This window comes from Leptodactylus fuscus, chromosome 2 (assembly GCF_031893055.1).
Source record: "Leptodactylus fuscus isolate aLepFus1 chromosome 2, aLepFus1.hap2, whole genome shotgun sequence".
In the NCBI taxonomy this organism is placed as follows: domain Eukaryota; kingdom Metazoa; phylum Chordata; class Amphibia; order Anura; family Leptodactylidae; genus Leptodactylus; species Leptodactylus fuscus.
The window spans coordinates 284,757,055-284,779,348 of record NC_134266.1 but is presented as its reverse complement, the minus strand read 5'-3'; the positions used below and the strand labels follow the sequence as shown (position 1 = coordinate 284,779,348).

The window sequence follows — 22,294 nt, the reverse complement described above, 5'->3', positions numbered from 1 at the left end:
CACACACTGCCATACTACCTGGGCCCTGGGGCAGAATCTGTAGTGGGGCCCCCACCTACCTTGTTCTATATAGACTAGTGGTGTATTATATGTGGCAGAGGGGCCGCTGAGGGTCTAGGGCCTGGTAGTGACGGCTATAGCTGCACCCCATATAGCTGCACCCCCTCCATAAAACCTGCTCACTGTATCTGCTGACCCCGTTCTCATAATCTATAGGACCCCACCATCTTATCGGCTACACCCATGTATAAGGGGTTTGTCGCCTCTGTCAGGACTCTGGTACAATACACTGGGCAATCTCCTTCTTGTACAGACCACCCCCCACTATGTGTCCCCCACCCATAGACAATATTCATTACAGGGTGTTGTAGGATTGGTCGGGGGTGTTCGGGGATGTGACCCAGCCAGTATTTATATCGTGGCTGATGGAAATGATATCAGATCTGAGCGGCAGCAGAGACAACATCGCTCCATCAGAGCGAAACTGCAGAGGGGAAGTCACCGGGGAACAGAGATCCTGCACCAAAGTCTGCTGCACCTGTAAGTACCAGCCACATACTGAGAGAATAGGTAGATACATACTGTATATATACCCGGATACAGCGCTATATACTCACATATATACATATAGAATAGGTAGATACATACTGTACATATACCCAGACACAGCGCTATATACTCACATATATACATATAGAATAGGTAGATACATACTGTACATATACCCGGACACACTGCTATATACTCACATATATACATATAGAATAGGTAGATACATACTGTACATATACCCAGACACAGCGCTATATACTCACATATATACATATAGAATAGGTAGATACATACTGTACATATACCCAGACACAGCGCTATATACTCACATATATACATATAGAATAGGTAGATACATACTGTACATATACCCGGACACACTGCTATATACTCACACACATAGACTGTATATACCTATACACCAGTCCTGCGCCGTCGCTTACAAGGTTTATTGTTGATTCTTTATTTTGTCTTCTTAGTCTTGTTCTGTGCTCAGCCGCCCATTACCCCGTCTGCAGCTCTCGGGGCATGCTGGGAGTTGTAGTTTATCAATAACTTCAGAATAATAACCTGTACACAAGTAATGGCGCACGTATGGTAAATGTAGCGGGGCAGTCAGTGAGTGGTAGTGACTGCCCCCTACAGTAATGTCTGGTGACAGCAGCCCCTCCGCTATAGGGTCCCCATTATATAGTCACTACTGCACCCCTGACATCACACATAGTGCCCGGCCTCCATATAGCATTCAGACCAGATAATCTGAAACACACCATAAATCCAGAACATGGACCGAGTTTTAGGGCCAAGACACAGTGATGTGAACATGTCAACAGGTGCAATAATTTGTATGTATCATAAATAAGAGAATCCATACTATCCATACCTCCCGACTGCCCCGGACTCTGCAGGATAGTCCCGCCTCTGGGTCGTGTCTCGCAGTCCCATCGGTGGGAGGTATGTCCTGGTTTCAATAACGAATGAAGTAGGAGGCTCGGCATACTGCTCCTGCTCCCCGCTGCGCTCCCTGTGCACTCCGGCCCGGGTTGCTGTAGGTGCGATGTGATGACGTCACTGACATTGCACCTACAGCTCCTAGAATGCTCCAGGACACAGCGGCAGGGGAGCGAGGAGGGGGGCAGGGTTTTATGTTAAACTGTGCTGGCTAATTGAGGGGGAACATGAAACTAGGGGCACATTTAACTGGAGGCTGATGAAGGGGAGACTTGAAACTGGAGGCTGATGAAGGGGGGGGGGGAGAAGAAACTGGGGCAGACATAGGGGGGACATGAAACTAGGAGCAAAAACAGGGGAGATATGAAATTGGGGACAGATGTAAGGAGGCATGAAACTGGTGGCAGTGATGGAGGGGGAACATTAATCTGGTGGCAGATGAAGGGGGTGGGGACATTAAATAGGGGGGATTAAGAGGGGCATTAAACTGAGGACAGCCGGAGGAGACATTAAAAAAATGGGGTCACTGGACAGACACATTCTGCTGGGGGAAATTGGAAAGGGACATTAAACTGGGGACAACATGTCCGCCTCTAGTTGCCTCCAGTTTAATGTCCCCTTCCAGCTGCCCCAGTTTAATGTTCCCCTATAGTGGCCCCCAGTGTAATGTTCCACTCCAGCTGCCATTAATTTATTGTCCCCCTCCAACTACCCCCACTGTTTAACGTCCCCCTCCAGCTGCCCCAGTTTAATGTCCCCCATATTTGTCCCCAGTTTACTATGGGGAAATTGGAGGGGAACATTATAATGTGAGGGGTATATAATGTTAGGGTGACTGTAGGAGCAATATACTGTGTGGGGGCACAAAGAAAAATGGATGAGAATGGGCGGAGTCAGCATTGAAGTGGGTGGGGCTAAATTTGCCACAAATTTTGTCCCTCTTTCTGTTCTTTGTAAGTTGGGAGGTGTGTATTATATCCTATAATTGTCTCATGGACCTCACCTATCTTACATCGGGGATCACCACATCCCAGTGGAGTGTGAACACAGAGATGACAGTACAGTGAATACAGAGATAGCAGTTCAGTGATCGCAGAAGGAACGGTGCAGTGATCACAAAGGGATCGCAGAGATGGCGGGGATGTGAATACAAAGGGAGTGGTGCATTGATTACAGAGAGGTGTGTGCAGTGACCACAAAGTTGGCAGAGCAGTGAATACAGTGTGGGAGATGCAGTGAATACAAAGGGGGGGGGGGGGGGTGCATTGAACTCAGAGGTTTGTGCAGTGATCACAGTGGTTGCAGTGCAATTAATACAGAAGTGGCAGTGCAGTGAATATAGTGGGGGAGGTGCACTGAATATAGTGTGGGCTGTGCAGTGAATACAGTGGGGGCGGTGCAGTGAATACAGTGGGGGCGGTGCAGTGAATACAGCGGGAGTGGTGCAGTAAATATAGTGGAGAGGTGCAGTGAATATAGTGGGGGAGGTGCACTGAATATAGTGTGGGCTGTGCAGTGAATACAGTGGGGGCGGTGCAGTGAATACAGTGGGGGCGGTGCAGTGAATACAGCGGGAGTGGTGCAGTAAATATAGTGGAGAGGTGCAGTGAATATAGTGGGGGCGGTGCAGTGAATACAGCGGAGGTGGTGCAGTGAATATAGTGGGGGCGGTGCACTGAATATAGTGTGGGCTGTGCAGTGAATACAGTGGGGGTGGTACAGTGAATACAGTGGGGGCTGTGCAGTGAATACAGTGGGGGCGGTACAGTGAATATAGTGGCGGCGGTGCAGTGAATACAGCGGGGGTGGTGCAGTGAATATAGTGGGGGAGGTGCAGTGAATATAGTGGGGGCGGGGCAGTGAATATAGTGTGGGCGGTCCAGTGAATACAGCAGGGGCAGTGCAGTGAATACAGTGGGGGCAGTGCAGTGAATACTGCAGGGGCAGTGCAGTGAATACAGTGGGGGCGGTGCAGTGAATACAGCAGGGGCGGTGCAGTGAATACAGTGGGGGCGGTGCAGTGAATACAGCAGGGGCAGTGCAGTGAATACAGTGGGGGCGGTGCAGTGAATACAGCAGGGGCAGTGCAGTGAATACAGTGAGGGCGGTGCAGTGAATACAGCAGGGGCAGTGCAGTGAATATAGTGGGGGTGGTGCAGTGAATACAGCAGGGGTGGTGCAGTGAATATAGTGGGGGAGGTGCAGTGAATATAGTGGGGGTGGTGCAGTGAATATAGTGCGGGAGGTGCAGTGAATATAGTGGGGGTGGTGCAGTGAATATAGTGCGGGAGGTGCAGTGAATATAGTGGGGGAGGTGCAGTGAATATACTGGGGGCAGTGCAGTGAATATAGTGGGGGAGGTGCAGTGAATATAGTGGGGGTGGTGCAGTGAATATAGTGGGGGTGGTGCAGTGAATACAGCGGGGGTGGTGCAGTGAATATAGTGGGGGAGGTGCAGTGAATATAGTGGGGGCGGTGCAGTGAATATAGTGGGGGTGGTGCAGTGAATATAGTGGGGGTGGTGCAGTGAATATAGAGTGAGAGGTGCAGTGAATATAGTGGGGGAGGTGCAGTGAATATACTGGGGGCGGTGCAGTGAATATAGTGGGGGTGGTGCAGTGAATATAGTGTGGGCAGTGCAGTGAATACAGTGGGGGCGGTGCAGTGAATACAGCAGGGGCAGTGCAGTGAATACAGTGAGGGCGGTGCAGTGAATACAGCAGGGGCAGTGCAGTGAATATAGTGGGGGTGGTGCAGTGAATACAGCAGGGGTGGTGCAGTGAATATAGTGGGGGAGGTGCAGTGAATATAGAGTGGGAGGTGCAGTGAATATAGTGGGGGAGGTGCAGTGAATATACTGGGGGCGGTGCAGTGAATATAGTGGGGGAGGTGCAGTGAATATAGTGGGGGAGGTGCAGTGAATATAGTGGGGGCAGTGCAGTGAATACAGCGGGGGCAGTGCAGTGAATATAGTGGGGGGGTGCAGTGAATATAGTGGGGGCGGTGCAGTGAATATAGTGGGGGAGGTGCAGTGAATATAGTGGGGGAGGTGCAGTGAATATAGTGTAGGGGTTCAGTGAATATAGTGCGGGAGGTGCAGTGAATATAGTGGGGGCAGTGCAGTGAATATAGTGGGGGTGGTGCAGTGAATACAGTGGGGGTGGTGCAGTGAATATAGAGCGGGAGGTGCAGTGAATATAGTGGGGGAGGTGCAGTGAATATAGTGGGGGCAGTGCAGTGAATATAGTGGGGGCGGTGCAGTGAATATAGTGGGGGTGGTGCAGTGAATATAGTGTGGGAGGTGCAGTGAATATAGTGGGGGAGGTGCAGTGAATATAGTGGGGGCAGTGCAGTGAATACAGCGGGGGCAGTGCAGTGAATATAGTGGGGAAGGTGCAGTGAATATAGTGGGGGCGGTGCAGTGAATATAGTGGGGGTGGTGCAGTGAATATAGTGGGGGTGGTGCAGTGAATATAGTGGGGGCGGTGCAGTGAATATAGTGTGGGCAGTGAAGTGAATACAGTGGGGGCGGTGCAGTGAATATAGTGGGGGAGGTGCAGTGAATATAGTGGGGGAGGTGCAGTGAATATAGTGGGGGGGTGCAGTGAATATAGTGCGGGAGGTGCAGTGAATATAGTGGGGGCGGTGCAGTGAATATAGTGGGGGTGGTGCAGTGAATACAGTGGGGGTGGTGCAGTGAATATAGAGCGGGAGGTGCAGTGAATATAGTGGGAGAGGTGCAGTGAATATAGTGGGGGCAGTGCAGTGAATATAGTGGGGGCGGTGCAGTGAATATAGTGGGGGTGGTGCAGTGAATATAGTGTGGGCAGTGCAGTGAATACAGTGGGGGCGGTGCAGTGAATATAGTGGGGGAGGTGCAGTGAATATAGTGGGGGAGGTGCAGTGAATATAGTGGGGGCAGTGCAGTGAATACAGCGGGGGCAGTGCAGTGAATATAGTGGGGAAGGTGCAGTGAATACAGTGTGGGCGGTGCAGTGAATATAGTGGGGGAGGTGCAGTGAATACAGCGGGGGCGGTGCAGTGAATATAGTGGGGGCGGTGCAGTTAATATAGTGGGGGCGGTGCAGTGAATATAGTGGGGGTGGTGCAGTGAATATAGTGCGGGAGGTGCAGTGAATATAGTGTGGGCTGTGCAGTGAATACAGCGGGGGCAGTGCAGTGAATACAGTGGGGGTGGTGCAGTAAATATAGTGCGGGAGGTGCAGTGAATATAGTGGGGGAGGTGCAGTGAATATAGTGGGGGTGGTGCAGTGAATATAGTGTGGGCAGTGCAGTGAATACAGTGGGGGCGGTGCAGTGAATATAGTGGGGGAGGTGCAGTGAATATAGTGGGGGAGGTGCAGTGAAAATAGTGGGGGTGGTGCAGTGAATACAGCGGGGGCAGTGCAGTAAATATAGTGGGGAAGGTGCAGTGAATACAGTGTGGGCGGTGCAGTGAATATAGTGGGGGAGGTGCAGTGAATACAGTATGGGCGGTTCAGTGAATACAGCGGGGGCGGTGCAGTGAATATAGTGGGGGAGGTGCAGTGAATATACTGGGGGTGGTGCAGTGAATATAGTGTGGGCAGTGCAGTGAATACAGTGGGGGCGGTGCAGTGAATATAGTGGGGGAGGTGCAGTGAATATAGTGGGGGTGGTGCAGTGAATACAGCAGGGGCAGTGAATATAGTGGGGGAGGTGCAGTGAATACAGTGTGGGCGGTGCAGTGAATATAGTGGGGGAGGTGCAGTGAATACAGTGTGGGCGGTGCAGTGAATATATAGGGGGAGGTGCAGTGAATACAGTGTGGGCGGTGCAGTGAAAACAGCGGGGGCGGTGCAGTGAATATAGTGGGGGCGGCGCAGTGAATATAGTGGGGTGGTGCAGTGAATATAGTGTGGGCAGTGCAGTGAATACAGTGGGGGCGGTGCAGTGAATATAGTGGGGGCGGTGCAGTGAATATAGTGGGGGTGGTGCAGTGAATATAGTGTGGGCAGTGCAGTGAATACAGTGGGGGCGGTGCAGTGAATATAGTGGGGGAGGTGCAGTGAATATAGTGGGGGCGGTGCAGTGAATATAGTGGGGGTGGTGCAGTGAATATAGTGTGGGCAGTGCAGTGAATACAGTGGGGGCGGTGCAGTGAATATAGTGGGGGCGGTGCAGTGAATATAGTGGAGGTGGTGCAGTGAATATAGTATGGGCAGTGCAGTGAATACAGTGGGGGCGGTGCAGTGAATATAGTGGGGGAGGTGCAGTGAATATAGTGGGGGAGGTGCAGTGAATACAGTGGGGGTGGTGCAGTGAATACAGCGGGGCAGTGTAGTGAATATAGTGGGGGCGGTGCAGTGAATATAGTGGGGGAGGTGCAGTGAATATAGTGGGGGAGGTGCAGTGAATATAGTGGGGTGGTGCAGTGAATATAGTGGGGGAGGTGCAGTGAATATAGTGGGGGAGGTGCAGTGAATATAGTGGGAGTGGTGCAGTGAATACAGTGTGGGCGGTGCAGTGAATATAGTGGGGGAGGTGCAGTGAATACAGTGTGGGCGGTGCAGTGAATACAGCGGGGGCGGTGCAGTGAATACAGCGGGGGCGGTGCAGTGAATACAGAGTGGGCGGTGCAGTGAATACAGTGTGGGCGGTGCAGTGAATACAGTGGGGGCAGTGCAGTGAATACAGCGGGGGCGGTGCAGTGAATACAGAGTGGGCGGTGCAGTGAATATAGTGGGGGGCGGAGTGCTGATCACAGAGATATCTTGCATTTCTGCATATCTTGGCCATATCTGAGGACACTTTCAGGACTGCTTCAGTAACTTCCATAGAAGTGAATGTAGTGAAGGGCACAGCAAGGCAGAGCAGGGACAGAGGACCGCTGGTCAGGAGATAGGGGCAGGCCCCAGAGGTGGGAGAGCCCCATCATGACCACTACAGACCTTCTCTTGGCTCACAATAGAAATTTACTAAGAAAAAATGAGGTAAAAATGAAGTAAATGGTTCCATAAAGAGCTTGGACAGTCCCCACTACTAAAATGTTATCCTAAAAGATTGTGCCACGCTGACCACTTATGATCTACTCATAGGATAGGTGATACGTTACTGAGCAATGGGGGTCTGACCAGGGGGCCCCACCAATCCTAAGAATGGGGATCTCGTCTCCCTCCATCTCTCTGACATTACTAGGGATGAGCAAACTCGCTCGTAACAAGCCGGGATCATTCAGAGTTTTCCAAAAATGTGGGGTTTCTGAAAATTTGGGGTTTGCACCCAAGAAGCCCAATCATAAGCCTCAGGTCAGAAGATGCCGGGAAAGGAGACTGGACCCCTCAATGGAGCCCCCGAGAGGTGAGGAAAGGCGAGGATAAGCTGTTATTACTTGTCTGTCCTCCCCTCGTTCTCCGCTTATTATACTTCGGGCTCTGGGTAGATTTCGAGAACTTGTGGGCGACTCTTGTGAATAATTGTGAGACGCGTCTGATAAGATTCGATGATCACCTCGATTATCTCTATGGCACTTGTCATGTGTCCGACCCTGCTGCATTCAAAAGGTAATGAAAGTAAGAAGGGGCACCGCACCAAAATAATACCCCACCCCAAGAAAGACAACACATGGACTGGGCATCATTTTATGTGCAATCTTTTTTTCTTGTTTGTCCACCCCCCCCCCCCCCACTGCAGTCAGAGACACAAAATATCCCAATTCTCATGACTGTTGGGGGTCCCAGTGGCCAGACCCCCCACGACCAGTAACTTGGTATCTAGCCTTTGCAGAAATAAAGTTGTCAGCTTGGCACTGGTGAGGCCCCTAGAAGGTGGGCGCCTTGGCATGTGGGCACCAGTGCCCGGGGCTGTGGGGCGTGAAAGGTATTTATGGTACTAGTGTGAAAGAGGAAGTTCCCCCGACCCCTCCCGTTAATATCCGGCTCTGATTCACTCAGTGGTTCTGATATAACAAGAAGTTCTCATTTCTGATGAATCCGTCTTTATTTAGAGGCGCAGTCAGCAGGGCGTGTAATTAGGGCAGTAGGGTATACAGCGGCGGGTGGGGGTTGGGGGCTGAGAGGATATAGATTTTATCTCACATTTATATAAAAATGAGTTTCTGTTTGTCTGTCTGTTCTTTATACTCGATCAAACGGCTGGACCGATCTTCACCAAGTTTGTCACAAAGGTACATCAGGTGTCCGGGAAGGTTTTAGAACAGGCCTCAGTTCTCTCAGATGTACCGTTGCTGAGATACAACTTTCCCAAAACAATGACCTGCATTAGCCAATACAAGTCTGCAAGTCTTTTACTCATATTTCAACTGCCATATACAAGGTCACTCCAAATGCACAATCCAACACTGATATCCAAACTGAGATACATGCATCAGGGGATTAGATACACAGCTCAGCAGACAGTACTACACATCAGGGGATTAGATACACAGCTCAGCAGACAGTACTACACATCAGGAGATTAGATATACAGCTCAGCACACAATATCACATGTACGAGGATTAGATACACAGCTCAGCACACATTACTACACATCGGGGGATTAGATATACAGCTCAGCACACAATATCACACGTAGGAGGATTAGATACACAGCTCAGCACACAGTACTACACATCGGGGGATTAGATATACAGCTCAGCACACAATATCACATGTACGAGGATTAGATACACAGCTCAGCACACATTACTACACATCGGGGGATTAGATATACAGCTCAGCACACAATATCACACGTAGGAGGATTAGATACACAGCTCAGCAGATACCATCACACATCAGAGCTTTACTCCAAATTTCCGTAACAACCCAGCCATTTTTCTTAACTGCTTTATTTCAGCTTTAAAGAGGCAGGGCGCTGTGGATGACACTGTTACACAAGGTCACATACACACAGCTTTACTCCAGGTCTCCATAACAACTGATCACAGGTTTTTCACTGATATTCAAATTAAGATACACATAATCCGATGACGCTTATGGACACACAAACGACATACAAAATACATCAGAGCGAAACTGGACAATGCTTATGGGGCCACTATACAAATGAAAACTGGCGGTCCTACCTTCTGTGCACCCTGATGCAGGACAGACTGTCACTATGAATAGTTAAAGGCACTCTTAAAGGGATATTACATTACATTATTAAATACCAACCCCAAGGCCAGCACGGTCAAGGGACACAGGTCTCCAAAACTCCTGTTTTCAAGTTATTGATCCACAGAACATTATCCCATAGAGCTGAGGAACTCGAAGGGGAACGTCTGCAAATGTCAGAAGTCTCTCTCAGCAGCAGAGCTATAGAGAATACATCACATGTTATTATATCACCCTCATGGACACTAGAACTGAGAACGGCATCAAGGAGCAAAAGACTCACAGCAATAATCCTGATAATAATAATAATAATAATAATAAAAAACAACAAAATAATAATAATAATAATAATAATAATAATAATAATAATAATAATAATAAATAATAAAGGTAATGGTAATTGTAATACATAATTAATAACAATAATAGTAGCAATAATAATAATTATTCAATAACTAGCCTCTGACCACGACTTCGTCTGCGTGTTGTTGGTGTCGATGATCCGCCTATATTCAGCAAATTGTTGCAGTCACTGATACGCCTGCTCCGGTGTTTCGGCAGCTCTTAAGCTGTCCTGCCGCTGAACTTGTTCCTCATGCCGTGCCTGTGATTGTTCCGGCATCTCTGCAGCTCGCTGGGGCGCCATATAATGAGCGTGTTGTTGGCATTGATGATCCTCCTGCTCCGGCATTTCGGCTGCTTTAAGAACCACTTGACGCCTAGCTTACTCAATCCCCCTGAGCTCCGCTTGAGGAGAATTCTGTGACTTCTGGCTCCTTCATAGCTCTCGTTGTTTTAGAATTTTGCGACAAATTAGATTTTCTTTTTCCCGCCATGTTTGATATTAGCAAACTGCCAATGTGGATTAAAGGGGTTTCCCCCTCCAGTGTGTCAGCACTGCCTGGAGAAGATCAGATAATATGCAGATGCTTGTACACAATGGACTGAGGGTTAGCTGAGTGTTACATAGAGAGATAACAGAACAGATCTGGCTTTTTTTTTGGGGGGGGGGGGGTTAATAGACCAAATTATTTAATATTTTTCTTAATAAATTGTAATAGCAATAATAATAATAATAATAATAATAATAATAATATATAATTTTAAAGAATGTTTGATTATTGTTATTGATGATTTTACCTTTTCATTTCATCAGATTTCTGAAGCTTGTACTGATCAGGATGGGACATCGGGTGGGAAGTCGGACCGTCCTCTTTGCCTTTGTCATGATGGCGACATTCCTGGTAAGTTCTTCAGATTTGGACTTCCATGTGCAGTTAATGTTATTCTCAGCTCATGGACAACCTGTGTAATACTTAGGGTGGAGGAACCGCGTGATGGTAAATACATGAGCTAAGTAGCAAAACTATAAGAGAAGGTTCTTACCTGTCATATAAACAAACTACAGCAGAAGAAAAGGAACATCAGATTTTTACATTAATATGGGCAGCAGAGAAGTAACTACAAGGCTGATCACCAAATAACCTGTGTAATATGATGGTGGTATTACATCCTGTATTATACTCCAGAGCTGCGCTCACTATTCTGCTGGTAGTCACTGTGTACATACATTACATTACTTATCCTGTATTATACTGCAGAGCTGCGCTCACTATTCTGCTGGTAGTCACTGTGTACATACATTACATTACTTATCCTGTATTATACTCCAGAGCTGCGCTCACTATTCTGCTGGTAGTCACTGTGTACATACATTACATTACTTATCCTGTATTATACTCCAGAGCTGCGCTCACTATTCTGCTGGTACAGTCACTGTGTACATACATTACATTACTTATCCTGTATTATACTCCAGAGCTGCGCTCACTATTCTGCTGGTACAGTCACTGTGTACATACATTACATTACTTATCCTGTATTATACTCCAGAGCTGCGCTCACTATTCTGCTGGTGCAGTCACTGTGTACATACATTACATTACTAATCCTGTATTATACCCCAGAGCTGTGCTCACTATTCTGCTGGTACAGTCACTGTGTACATACATTACATTACTTATCCTGTATTATACTCCAGAGCTGCGCTCACTATTCTGCTGGTGCAGTCACTGTGTACATACATTACATTACTAATCCTGTATTATACCCCAGAGCTGTGCTCACTATTCTGCTGGTACAGTCACTGTGTACATACATTACATGACTTATCCTGTATTATACTCCAGAGCTGCGCTCACTATTCTGCTGGTGCAGTCACTGTGTACATACATTACATTACTTATCCTGTATTATACTCCTGAGCTGCGCTCACTATTCTGCTGGTAGTCACTGTGTACATACATTACATTACTTATCCTGTATTATACTCCAGAGCTGCGCTCACTATTCTGCTGGTACAGTCACTGTGTACATACATTACATTACTTATCCTGTATTATACTCCAGAGCTGCGCTCACTATTCTGCTGGTGCAGTCACTGTGTACATACATTACATTACTTATCCTGTATTATACTCCAGAGCTGCGCTCACTATTCTGCTGGTACAGTCACTGTGTACATACATTACATTACTAATCCTGTATTATACCCCAGAGCTGTGCTCACTATTCTGCTGGTACAGTCACTGTGTACATACATTACATTACTTATCCTGTATTATACTCCAGAGCTGCGCTCACTATTCTGCTGGTGCAGTCACTGTGTACATACATTACATTACTTATCCTGTATTATACTCCTGAGCTGCGCTCACTATTCTGCTGGTAGTCACTGTGTACATACATTACATTACTTATCCTGTATTATACTCCAGAGCTGCGCTCACTATTCTGCTGGTACAGTCACTGTGTACATACATTACATTACTAATCCTGTATTATACCCCAGAGCTGTGCTCACTATTCTGCTGGTACAGTCACTGTGTACATACATTACATAACTTATCCTGTATTATACTCCAGAGCTGCGCTCACTATTCTGCTGGTGCAGTCACTGTGTACATACATTACATTACTTATCCTGTATTATACTCCTGAGCTGCGCTCACTATTCTGCTGGTAGTCACTGTGTACATACATTACATTACTTATCCTGTATTATACTCCAGAGCTGCGCTCACTATTCTGCTGGTACAGTCACTGTGTACATACATTACATTACTTATCCTGTATTATACTCCAGAGCTGCGCTCACTATTCTGCTGGTGCAGTCACTGTGTACATACATTACATTACTTATCCTGTATTATACTCCAGAGCTGCGCTCACTATTCTGCTGGTACAGTCACTGTGTACATACATTACATTACTAATCCTGTATTATACCCCAGAGCTGTGCTCACTATTCTGCTGGTACAGTCACTGTGTACATACATTACATTACTTATCCTGTATTATACTCCAGAGCTGCGCTCACTATTCTGCTGGTGCAGTCACTGTGTACATACATTACATTACTTATCCTGTATTATACTCCTGAGCTGCGCTCACTATTCTGCTGGTAGTCACTGTGTACATACATTACATTACTTATCCTGTATTATACTCCAGAGCTGCGCTCACTATTCTGCTGGTACAGTCACTGTGTACATACATTACATTACTAATCCTGTATTATACCCCAGAGCTGTGCTCACTATTCTGCTGGTACAGTCACTGTGTACATACATTACATAACTTATCCTGTATTATACTCCAGAGCTGCGCTCACTATTCTGCTGGTGCAGTCACTGTGTACATACATTACATTACTTATCCTGTATTATACCCCAGAGCTGCGCTCACTATTCTGCTGGTACAGTCACTGTGTACATACATTACATTACTTATCCTGTATTATACTCCAGAGCTGTGCTCACTATTCTGCTGGTGCAATCACTGTGTACATTACATTACTTATCCTGTATTATACCCCAGAGCTGCGCTCACTATTCTGCTGGTACAGTCACTTTGTACATACATTACATTACTTATCCTGTATTATACTCCAGAGCTGCGCTCACTATTCTGCTGGTGCAGTCACTGTGTACATACATTACATTACTTATCCTGTATTATACTCCAGAGCTGCGCTCACTATTCTGCTGGTGCAATCACTGTGTACATTACATTACTTATCCTGTATTATACTCCAGAGCTGTGCTCACTATTCTGCTGGTGCAATCACTGTGTACATTACATTACTTATCCTGTATTATACTCCAGAGCTGTGATCACTATTCTGCTGGTGCAATCACTGTGTACATTACATTACTTATCCTGTATTATACTCCAGAGCTGCGCTCACTATTCTGCTGGTACAGTCACTGTGTACATACATTACATTACTTATCCTGTATTATACTCCAGAGCTGCGCTCACTATTCTGCTGGTACAGTCACTGTGTACATACATTACATTACTTATCCTGTATTATACTCCAGAGCTGCGCTCACTATTCTGCTGGTACAGTCACTGTGTACATACATTACATTACTTATCCTGTATTATACTCCAGAGCTGCGCTCACTATTCTGCTGGTGCAGTCACTGTGTATATACATTACATTACTTATCCTGTATTATACTCCAGAGCTGTGCTCACTATTCTGCTGGTACAGTCACTGTGTATATACATTACATTACTTATCCTGTATTATACCCCAGAGCTGTGCTCACTATTCTGCTGGTACAGTCACTGTGTATATACATTACATTACTTATCCTGTATTATACTCCAGAGCTGCGCTCACTATTCTGCTGGTACAGTCACTGTGTACATACATTACATTACTTATCCTGTATTATACTCCAGAGCTCCGCTCACTATTCTGCTGGTACAGTCACTGTGTACATACATTACATTACATATCCTGTATTATACTCCAGAGCTGCGCTCACTATTCTGCTGGTACAGTCACTGTGTACATACATTACATTACTTATCCTGTATTATACTCCAGAGCTGCGCTCACTATTCTGCTGGTACAGTCACTGTGTACATACATTACATTACTTATCCTGTATTATACTCCAGAGCTGCGCTCACTATTCTGCTGGTACAGTCACTGTGTACATACATTACATTACTTATCCTGTATTATACTCCAGAGCTGCGCTCACTATTCTGCTGGTACAGTCACTGTGTACATACATTACATTACTTATCCTGTATTATACTCCAGAGCTGCGCTCACTATTCTGCTGGTACAGTCACTGTGTACATACATTACATTACTTATCCTGTATTATACTCCAGAGCTCCGCTCACTATTCTGCTGGTGCAGTCACTGTGTACATACATTACATTATTTATCCTGTATTATACTCCAGAGCTCCGCTCACTATTCTGCTGGTGCAGTCACTGTGTACATACATTACATTATTTATCCTGTATTATACTCCAGAGCTGTGCTCACTATTCTGCTGGTACAGTCACTGTGTACATACATTACTTATCCTGCATTATACTCCAGAGCTGCGCTCACTATTCTGCTGGTACAGTCACTGTGTACATACATTACATTACTTATCCTGTATTATACTCCAGAGCTGCGCTCACTATTCTGCTGGTACAGTCACTGTGTACATACATTACATTACTTATCCTGTATTATACTCCAGAGCTGCGCTCACTATTCTGCTGGTACAGTCACTGTGTACATACATTACATTACTTATCCTGTATTATACTCCAGAGCTGCGCTCACTATTCTGCTGGTACAGTCACTGTGTACATACATTACATTACTTATCCTGTATTATACTCCAGAGCTGCGCTCACTATTCTGCTGGTACAGTCACTGTGTACATACATTACATTACTTATCCTGTATTATACTCCAGAGCTCCGCTCACTATTCTGCTGGTGCAGTCACTGTGTACATACATTACATTATTTATCCTGTATTATACTCCAGAGCTGTGCTCACTATTCTGCTGGTACAGTCACTGTGTACATACATTACTTATCCTGCATTATACCCCAGAGCTGCGCTCACTATTCTGCTGGTACAGTCACTGTGTACATACATTACATTACTTATCCTGTATTATACTCCAGAGCTGCGCTCACTATTCTGCTGGTACAGTCACTGTGTACATACATTACATTACTTATCCTGTATTATACCCCAGAGCTGCGCTCACTATTCTGCTGGTACAGTCACTGTGTACATACATTACATTACTTATCCTGTATTATACCCCAGAGCTGCACTCACTATTCTGCTGGTGCAGTCACTGTGAGATATTACATAACATTCTTCATCTCCTTTATTACGACATCAGTCCTTGTGACCGCTTCGTTGTTTATCTCCAGTATGAGACGTTTTCTATAGAAATGACCGGTCACTCCTGACTTCCTGTCACTGGCTCGCACGTGTCTTGGATCAGCAGATCCCAGGGGCCGCAGCTTCTTCTTTTCTTCCTCTGACACTCTTGAAAATGCTTCTCGTCCACCATGTGAGTCATGAAGTATATTCTCCATCTGAGTGTAAATGTAACTTGTGGAGACCTCGGTGGCTACATGGAGGAAATCTTCATTTAGGTTGGTGACATCACACTTTCCCATGGACGGTGTGGACCTACATAGAACGTCTCCTCCTTATCACACCCAAACAATACTCCTAAAGTTGACACTTTCCTGTAGTCTTCTAACATGGCCCAAACCTGTCTGTCCTAGCAGGGAGAGGAGTCAAGAATCAGAACCTCCTCCTTGTACATTTATGGTCCATTTCTGGGTGTGATGGTGGAAGTAGCATCTAGAGGACCAGAAGTTGATGTATGGGTGGTGGAGTCATCTCCATGTCGACACAGCACCCACACTGGACTTCCTATCTCCTCTTGTTCATAGACTCATATGTCCTTGTTCTGGTTGATACCACCAATACTCCTCCAAGATCTACCATTTGTCCATCTTGTTTGACCCCAGTCTGCTTTTCTCCTCCTTTGGTTATGTGTTGGTAATTGGGGAAAGCACCACCTATTAGAAACCAGGGGATTCCTACTCTTCAATGCCTGTGGGTCTTGTAGAAGCTACATCTGACTCCACCATGGTAGTGATCTCCAATCTACCACCGTCCAACCAGTCCTCAGTCCACGTCAGTCCTCTTGGCCATAGGGTTCCTCTTGGTTGCTCCGATACGTTGAGCTGTGGTCACTTTCCTCATTGATGTTCTTCATTGCCTTTTAGACCTATGGAGTTCAAACCTTCGGCCTGAAAAGGGAAGCCTTCGACGACCAATACTTAAATTGCCAGAAAGACATGGAGATAAAACTGGCAGAGGACAAGGTCCTCGACAATGAAATCAAGAATAACGAGAAACTGAAGATAGCCTGGAAATTTGCCAAAATCCTTTGGACGTTCAGGAAGAAAGACCTGAAATCCAAAATACCTTCAGGGTTTAAAAGTGACCATGGGATTGCTCTACTGACCTACACCAGCGAAACCATCAGGAAAGATGTCGACAACGCGGTGAAATCGGTGGGAAAGTCCTACAGAAACTACATGAACAACTTTGGCTTTAAATGGCTTCACTTCTACGTCACCACGGCTCTTCAGCTCCTGGCACAGTCTGAGATGGGCAAAGTTACCAAAGTCTACGGCAGAACCAAGGAGGTGACTCAACTGATTGGAGTCAATCGCCTCAAGTTTGGCCACTTCTTGTATACCACGAAGAACGAGAATCATACCGCATTGAGGGGCGAAAAATCGGTACTAACCCTATTCACCTATCATGGGGTCAACATCGAAGACTTCTCTGCAAATCCCTGTGAGGAAGAAGTTCTGGTCCCGGGATTCGAGGTGTTCACTCTGTCTCCAGGGAAAATGGAGCTCAATTCGACAAGAAAATACTGCAGCGATTTCAACTGTGCTTACATTAGCGGTAGGTACTGCCTTATTAACCCCTTCATGACCTGTGTTATTTTAGGGATTAAAGGGATGATTTGGTTTCAAAGACCCCTTAAGGCTTTTATTTGTCACTTCCATCTTGGAACGTCTCTCACTGTCTCTTTCTTATTCTCTCTCTTTCTCCGCCGCTATCCCGCTGACTCATTCTTGCATTTTGTCATTTTGGGGGTTTGTCCGGGATTACGGCACATCATGTGACGATACTACGTGTGACATCATCATCACATGACGTTGTCACATCTGTTAGTAAACGAATACCTAACTCGGAGGCTACAGACGGCTGACGGGGGTTATACTGCCTTTCCATCTGTATATGCCGGGGGTCTCCTGCACTAACGTCCCCTGTTTTATTTTTGCAGGTGAGGTACCCAAGAAACCTAACCCAGACTGTATATGACCACCGCAGGTAAGCGCTCGCCCACCAACATCATGTGACTCCTCAGTCAGCAGATTACAAAGACATCTGTGACACCACTCATACACATACCTAACAACTGAAAGAGGAACAAAATGTGCGGCGCGCGTCAAATTTAGCCCTGCCCACTTTTATGTTGACTTCTCCCATTCTCATTCATTTTTCACGTGCCCTCCCACACGGTATAATCCTCCTACAGTCACCCGTAAATTATATGTCCCCCCTCCATCTCTGCCCCCAGATTCATGTCCCCTCCATCTCTGCCCCCAGATTCATGTCCCCTCCATCTCTGCCCCCAGATTCATGTCCCTCCATCTCTGCCCCCAGATTCATGTCCCCCCTCCATCTCTGCCCCCGGATTCATGTCCCCCCATCTCTGCCCCCAGATTCATGTCCCTCCATCTCTGCCCCCAGATTCATGTCCCCTCCATCTCTGCCCCCAGATTCATGATCCCCATCTCTTCCCCCAGATTCATGTCCCCTCCATCTCTGCCCCCAGATTCATGTCCCCTCCATCTCTGCCCCCAGATTCATGTCCCCTCCATCTCTGCCCCCAGATTCATGTCCCCTCCATCTCTGCCCCCAGATTCATGTCCCCCCTCCATCTCTGCCCCCAGATTCATGTCCCCCCCATCTCTTCCCCCAGATTCATGTCCCCCCATCTCTGCCCCCAGATTCATGTCCCCCCTCCATCTCTGCCCCCAGATTCATGTCCCCCCCATCTCTTCCCCCAGATTCATGTCCCCCCATCTCTGCCCCCAGATTCATGTCTCTCCATCTCTGCCCCCAGATTCATGTCCCCTCCATCTCTGCCCCCAGATTCATATCCCCCATCTCTTCCCCCAGATTCATGTCCCCCCATCTCTGCCCCCAGATTCATGTACCCCCATCTCTGCCCCCAGATTCATGTCCCCCCATCTCTGCTCCCAGTGTCATGCCATTCTCCTCACCCCCCTTCATCTGCCCCCAGTTTAATGGACCTCCTTCATTATGTTCCACCTCAATGTTTAACACAAAAAAACCACTTATACTCACCTTCTCCTCGCTCATCCCCGCCGCTCTCTCCTGCAGTCTCGCTAACACAGTTGTAGGTAGTCGGAGCGCCGCGGCAAACCAAGGAGCTGAGCTGTGACAGCTCCTTGCTTTAGTCACGTATGTATTCAACTCAGATGTGCGTCCGGGCCCGTCCATACCCCCCGCCAATCGGGACCGCGGGACAAGACACCGAAATTGTGAATGTCCCGTGTAAATCGGGATGGTTGGGAGGTATGGATACATAACTTCCTCCCAACCATCCCAGATTCCTATTCCTGTCCATTATACTGTAGGGGCAGCTGGAGGGGGACATTATACTGTGGGGGCAGCTAGAGGGGGACATTATACTGTAGGGGCAGCTGGAGGGGGACATTATACTGTGGGGGCAGCTAGAGGGGGACATTATACTGTGGGGGCAGCTAGAGGGGACATTATACTGTGGGGGCAGCTGGAGGGGGACATTATACTGTGGGGGCAGCTAGAGGGGGACATTATACTGTAGGGGCAGCTGGAGGGCGACTGTATACTGTGGGGGCAGCTAGAGGGGGACATTATACTGTGGGGGCAGCTGGAGGGGGACATTATACTGTGGGGGCAGCTGGAGGGGGACATTATACTGTGGGGGCAGCTGGAGGGCGACTGTATACTGTGGGGGCAGCTAGAGGGGGACATTATACTGTGGGGGCAGCTAGAGGGGGACATTATACTGTGGGGGCAGCTGGAGGGGGACATTATACTGTGGGGGCAGCTGGAGGGCGACTGTATACTGTGGGGGCAGCTAGAGGGGGACATTATACTGTGGGGGCAGCTGGAGGGGGACATTATACTGTGGGGGCAGCTGGAGGGCGACTGTATACTGTGGGGGCAGCTGGAGGGCGACTGTATACTGTGGGGGCAGCTAGAGGGGGACATTATACTGTGGGGGCAGCTAGAGGGGGACATTATACTGTGGGGGCAGCTGGAGGGGGACATTATACTGTGGGGGCAGCTGGAGGGCGACTGTATACTGTGGGGGCAGCTAGAGGGGGACATTATACTGTGGGGGCAGCTGGAGGGCGACTGTATACTGTGGGGGCAGCTAGAGGGGGACATTATACTGTGGGGGCAGCTAGAGGGGGACATTATACTGTGGGGGCAGCTAGAGGGGGACATTATACTGTGGGGGCAGCTGAGGGGGACATTATACTGTGGGGGCAGCTGGAGGGCGACTGTATACTGTGGGGGCAGCTGGAGGGGACATTATACTGTGGGGGCAGCTGGAGGGGGACATTATACTGTGGGGGCAGCTGGAGGGCGACTGTATACTGTGGGGGCAGCTGGAGGGGACATTATACTGTGGGGGCAGCTGGAGGGGGACATTATACTGTGGGGGCAGCTGGAGGGGGACATTATACTGTGGGGGCAGCTAGAGGGGGACATTATACTGTGGGGGCAGCTGGAGGACGACTGTATACTGTGGGGGCAGCTGGAGGACGACTGTATACTGTGGGGGCAGCTGGAGGGGACATTATACTGTGGGGGCGTGTCCATACACGGTTGACACTGTCCAGTGCATTCAGTTGCAGACCCACAAAATACTGCAGTACGGTATATTCTGTACATGCACTGACCAGCGGGGGCAGCACTGAGACAGCGGAATAAAGTCACAATAATTGCAGATTAGATACTTGAAGATGTAGCCGATCCTCATCTTATCACATGACCTCGCTATCTAATAATCTACCTGCGTTTATTTCCACAGATTCCTCCGCAGCGCCCCTTGTGGTCACTGTGACGTGGTCAGCCGCACGCTATATACATTATGTTGGAGGAGGTCACTGTACACGCACCCCCGGCTCCGCACCCTTCTATACTTTGGGGCTCTTCGGCTCTCACACAGTTTTCGCTCTTCGCTTCGCCCAAGAAACATTTGTCAGGAAGATGCAACAGAGACAGGACTGATGCTTTACACTGCAGGCGCTTCTGCTTTGTGTGCCGTGTACTTATGGAATAAAGCTCTATACACAGGAGGTGGAGTGTGGGGGGGTATGTGGGGGCAGATACAGTGGGTGGGGCAAACTGTACTGGTGGGGGCAGATACAGTAGCAGTGGGGGCACACACAGTATATTGGGGCACACACAGTATATTGGGGCACACACAGTATATTGGAGCACACACAGTATATTGGGGCACACACAGTATATTGGAGCACACACAGTATATTGGGGCACACACAGTATATTGGGGCACACACAGTATATTGGAGCACACACAGTATATTGGGGCACACACAGTATATTGGAGCACACACAGTATATTGGAGCACACACAGTATATTGGGGCACACACAGTATATTGGGGCACACACAGTATATTGGAGCACACACAGTATATTGGAGCACACACAGTATATTGGAGCACACACAGTATATTGGGGCACACACAGTATATTGGGGCACACACAGTATATTGGGGCACACACAGTATATTGGGGCACACACAGTATATTGGGGCACACACAGTATATTGGGGCACACACAGTATATTGGAGCACACACAGTATATTGGGGCAGATACAGTAGCAGTGGGGGCACACACAGTATATTGGAGCACACACAGTATATTGAAGCACACACAGTATATTGGGGCACACACAGTATATTGGAGCACACACAGTATATTGGGGCACACACAGTATATTGGGGCACACATAGTATATTGGGGCACACACAGTATATTGGGGCACACACAGTATATTGGAGCACACACAGTATATTGGAGCACACACAGTATATTGGGGCACACACAGTATATTGGAGCACACACAGTATATTGGGGCACACACAGTATATTGGGGCACACACAGTATATTGGGGCACACACAGTATATTGGGGCACACACAGTATATTGGAGCACACACAGTATATTGGAGCACACACAGTATATTGGGGCACACACAGTATATTGGAGCACACACAGTATATTGGGGCACACACAGTATATTGGAGCACACACAGTATATTGGGGCACACACAGTATATTGGAGCACACACAGTATATTGGGGCACACACAGTATATTGGGGCACACACAGTATATTGGAGCACACACAGTATATTGGAGCACACACAGTATATTGGGGCACACACAGTATATTGGAGCACACACAGTATATTGGAGCACACACAGTATATTGGAGCACACACAGTATATTGGAGCACACACAGTATATTGGAGCACACACAGTATATTGGAGCACACACAGTATATTGGGGCACACACAGTATATTGGAGCACACACAGTATATTGGGGCACACACAGTATATTGGAGCACACACAGTATATTGGAGCACACACAGTATATTGGAGCACACACAGTATATTGGAGCACACACAGTATATTGGGGCA

General features: G+C 47.6%; 1 protein-coding gene across 1 annotated transcript; it reads left to right on the top strand.

Annotated features, from left to right (window-relative positions):
• The first annotated feature begins 474 nt into the window (after positions 1-474).
• LOC142193996 (ecto-ADP-ribosyltransferase 5-like) lies at positions 475-20,720 on the top strand. Its single transcript, XM_075263022.1, has 5 exons — positions 475-540; positions 10,757-10,844; positions 16,735-17,428; positions 17,814-17,860; positions 20,646-20,720. Exons 2-4 carry the CDS (start codon positions 10,782-10,784, stop codon positions 17,849-17,851), a joined length of 795 nt encoding a protein of 264 aa, XP_075119123.1. The 5' UTR covers positions 475-540; positions 10,757-10,781; the 3' UTR covers positions 17,852-17,860; positions 20,646-20,720.
• The last annotated feature ends 1,574 nt before the right edge of the window (positions 20,721-22,294 follow it).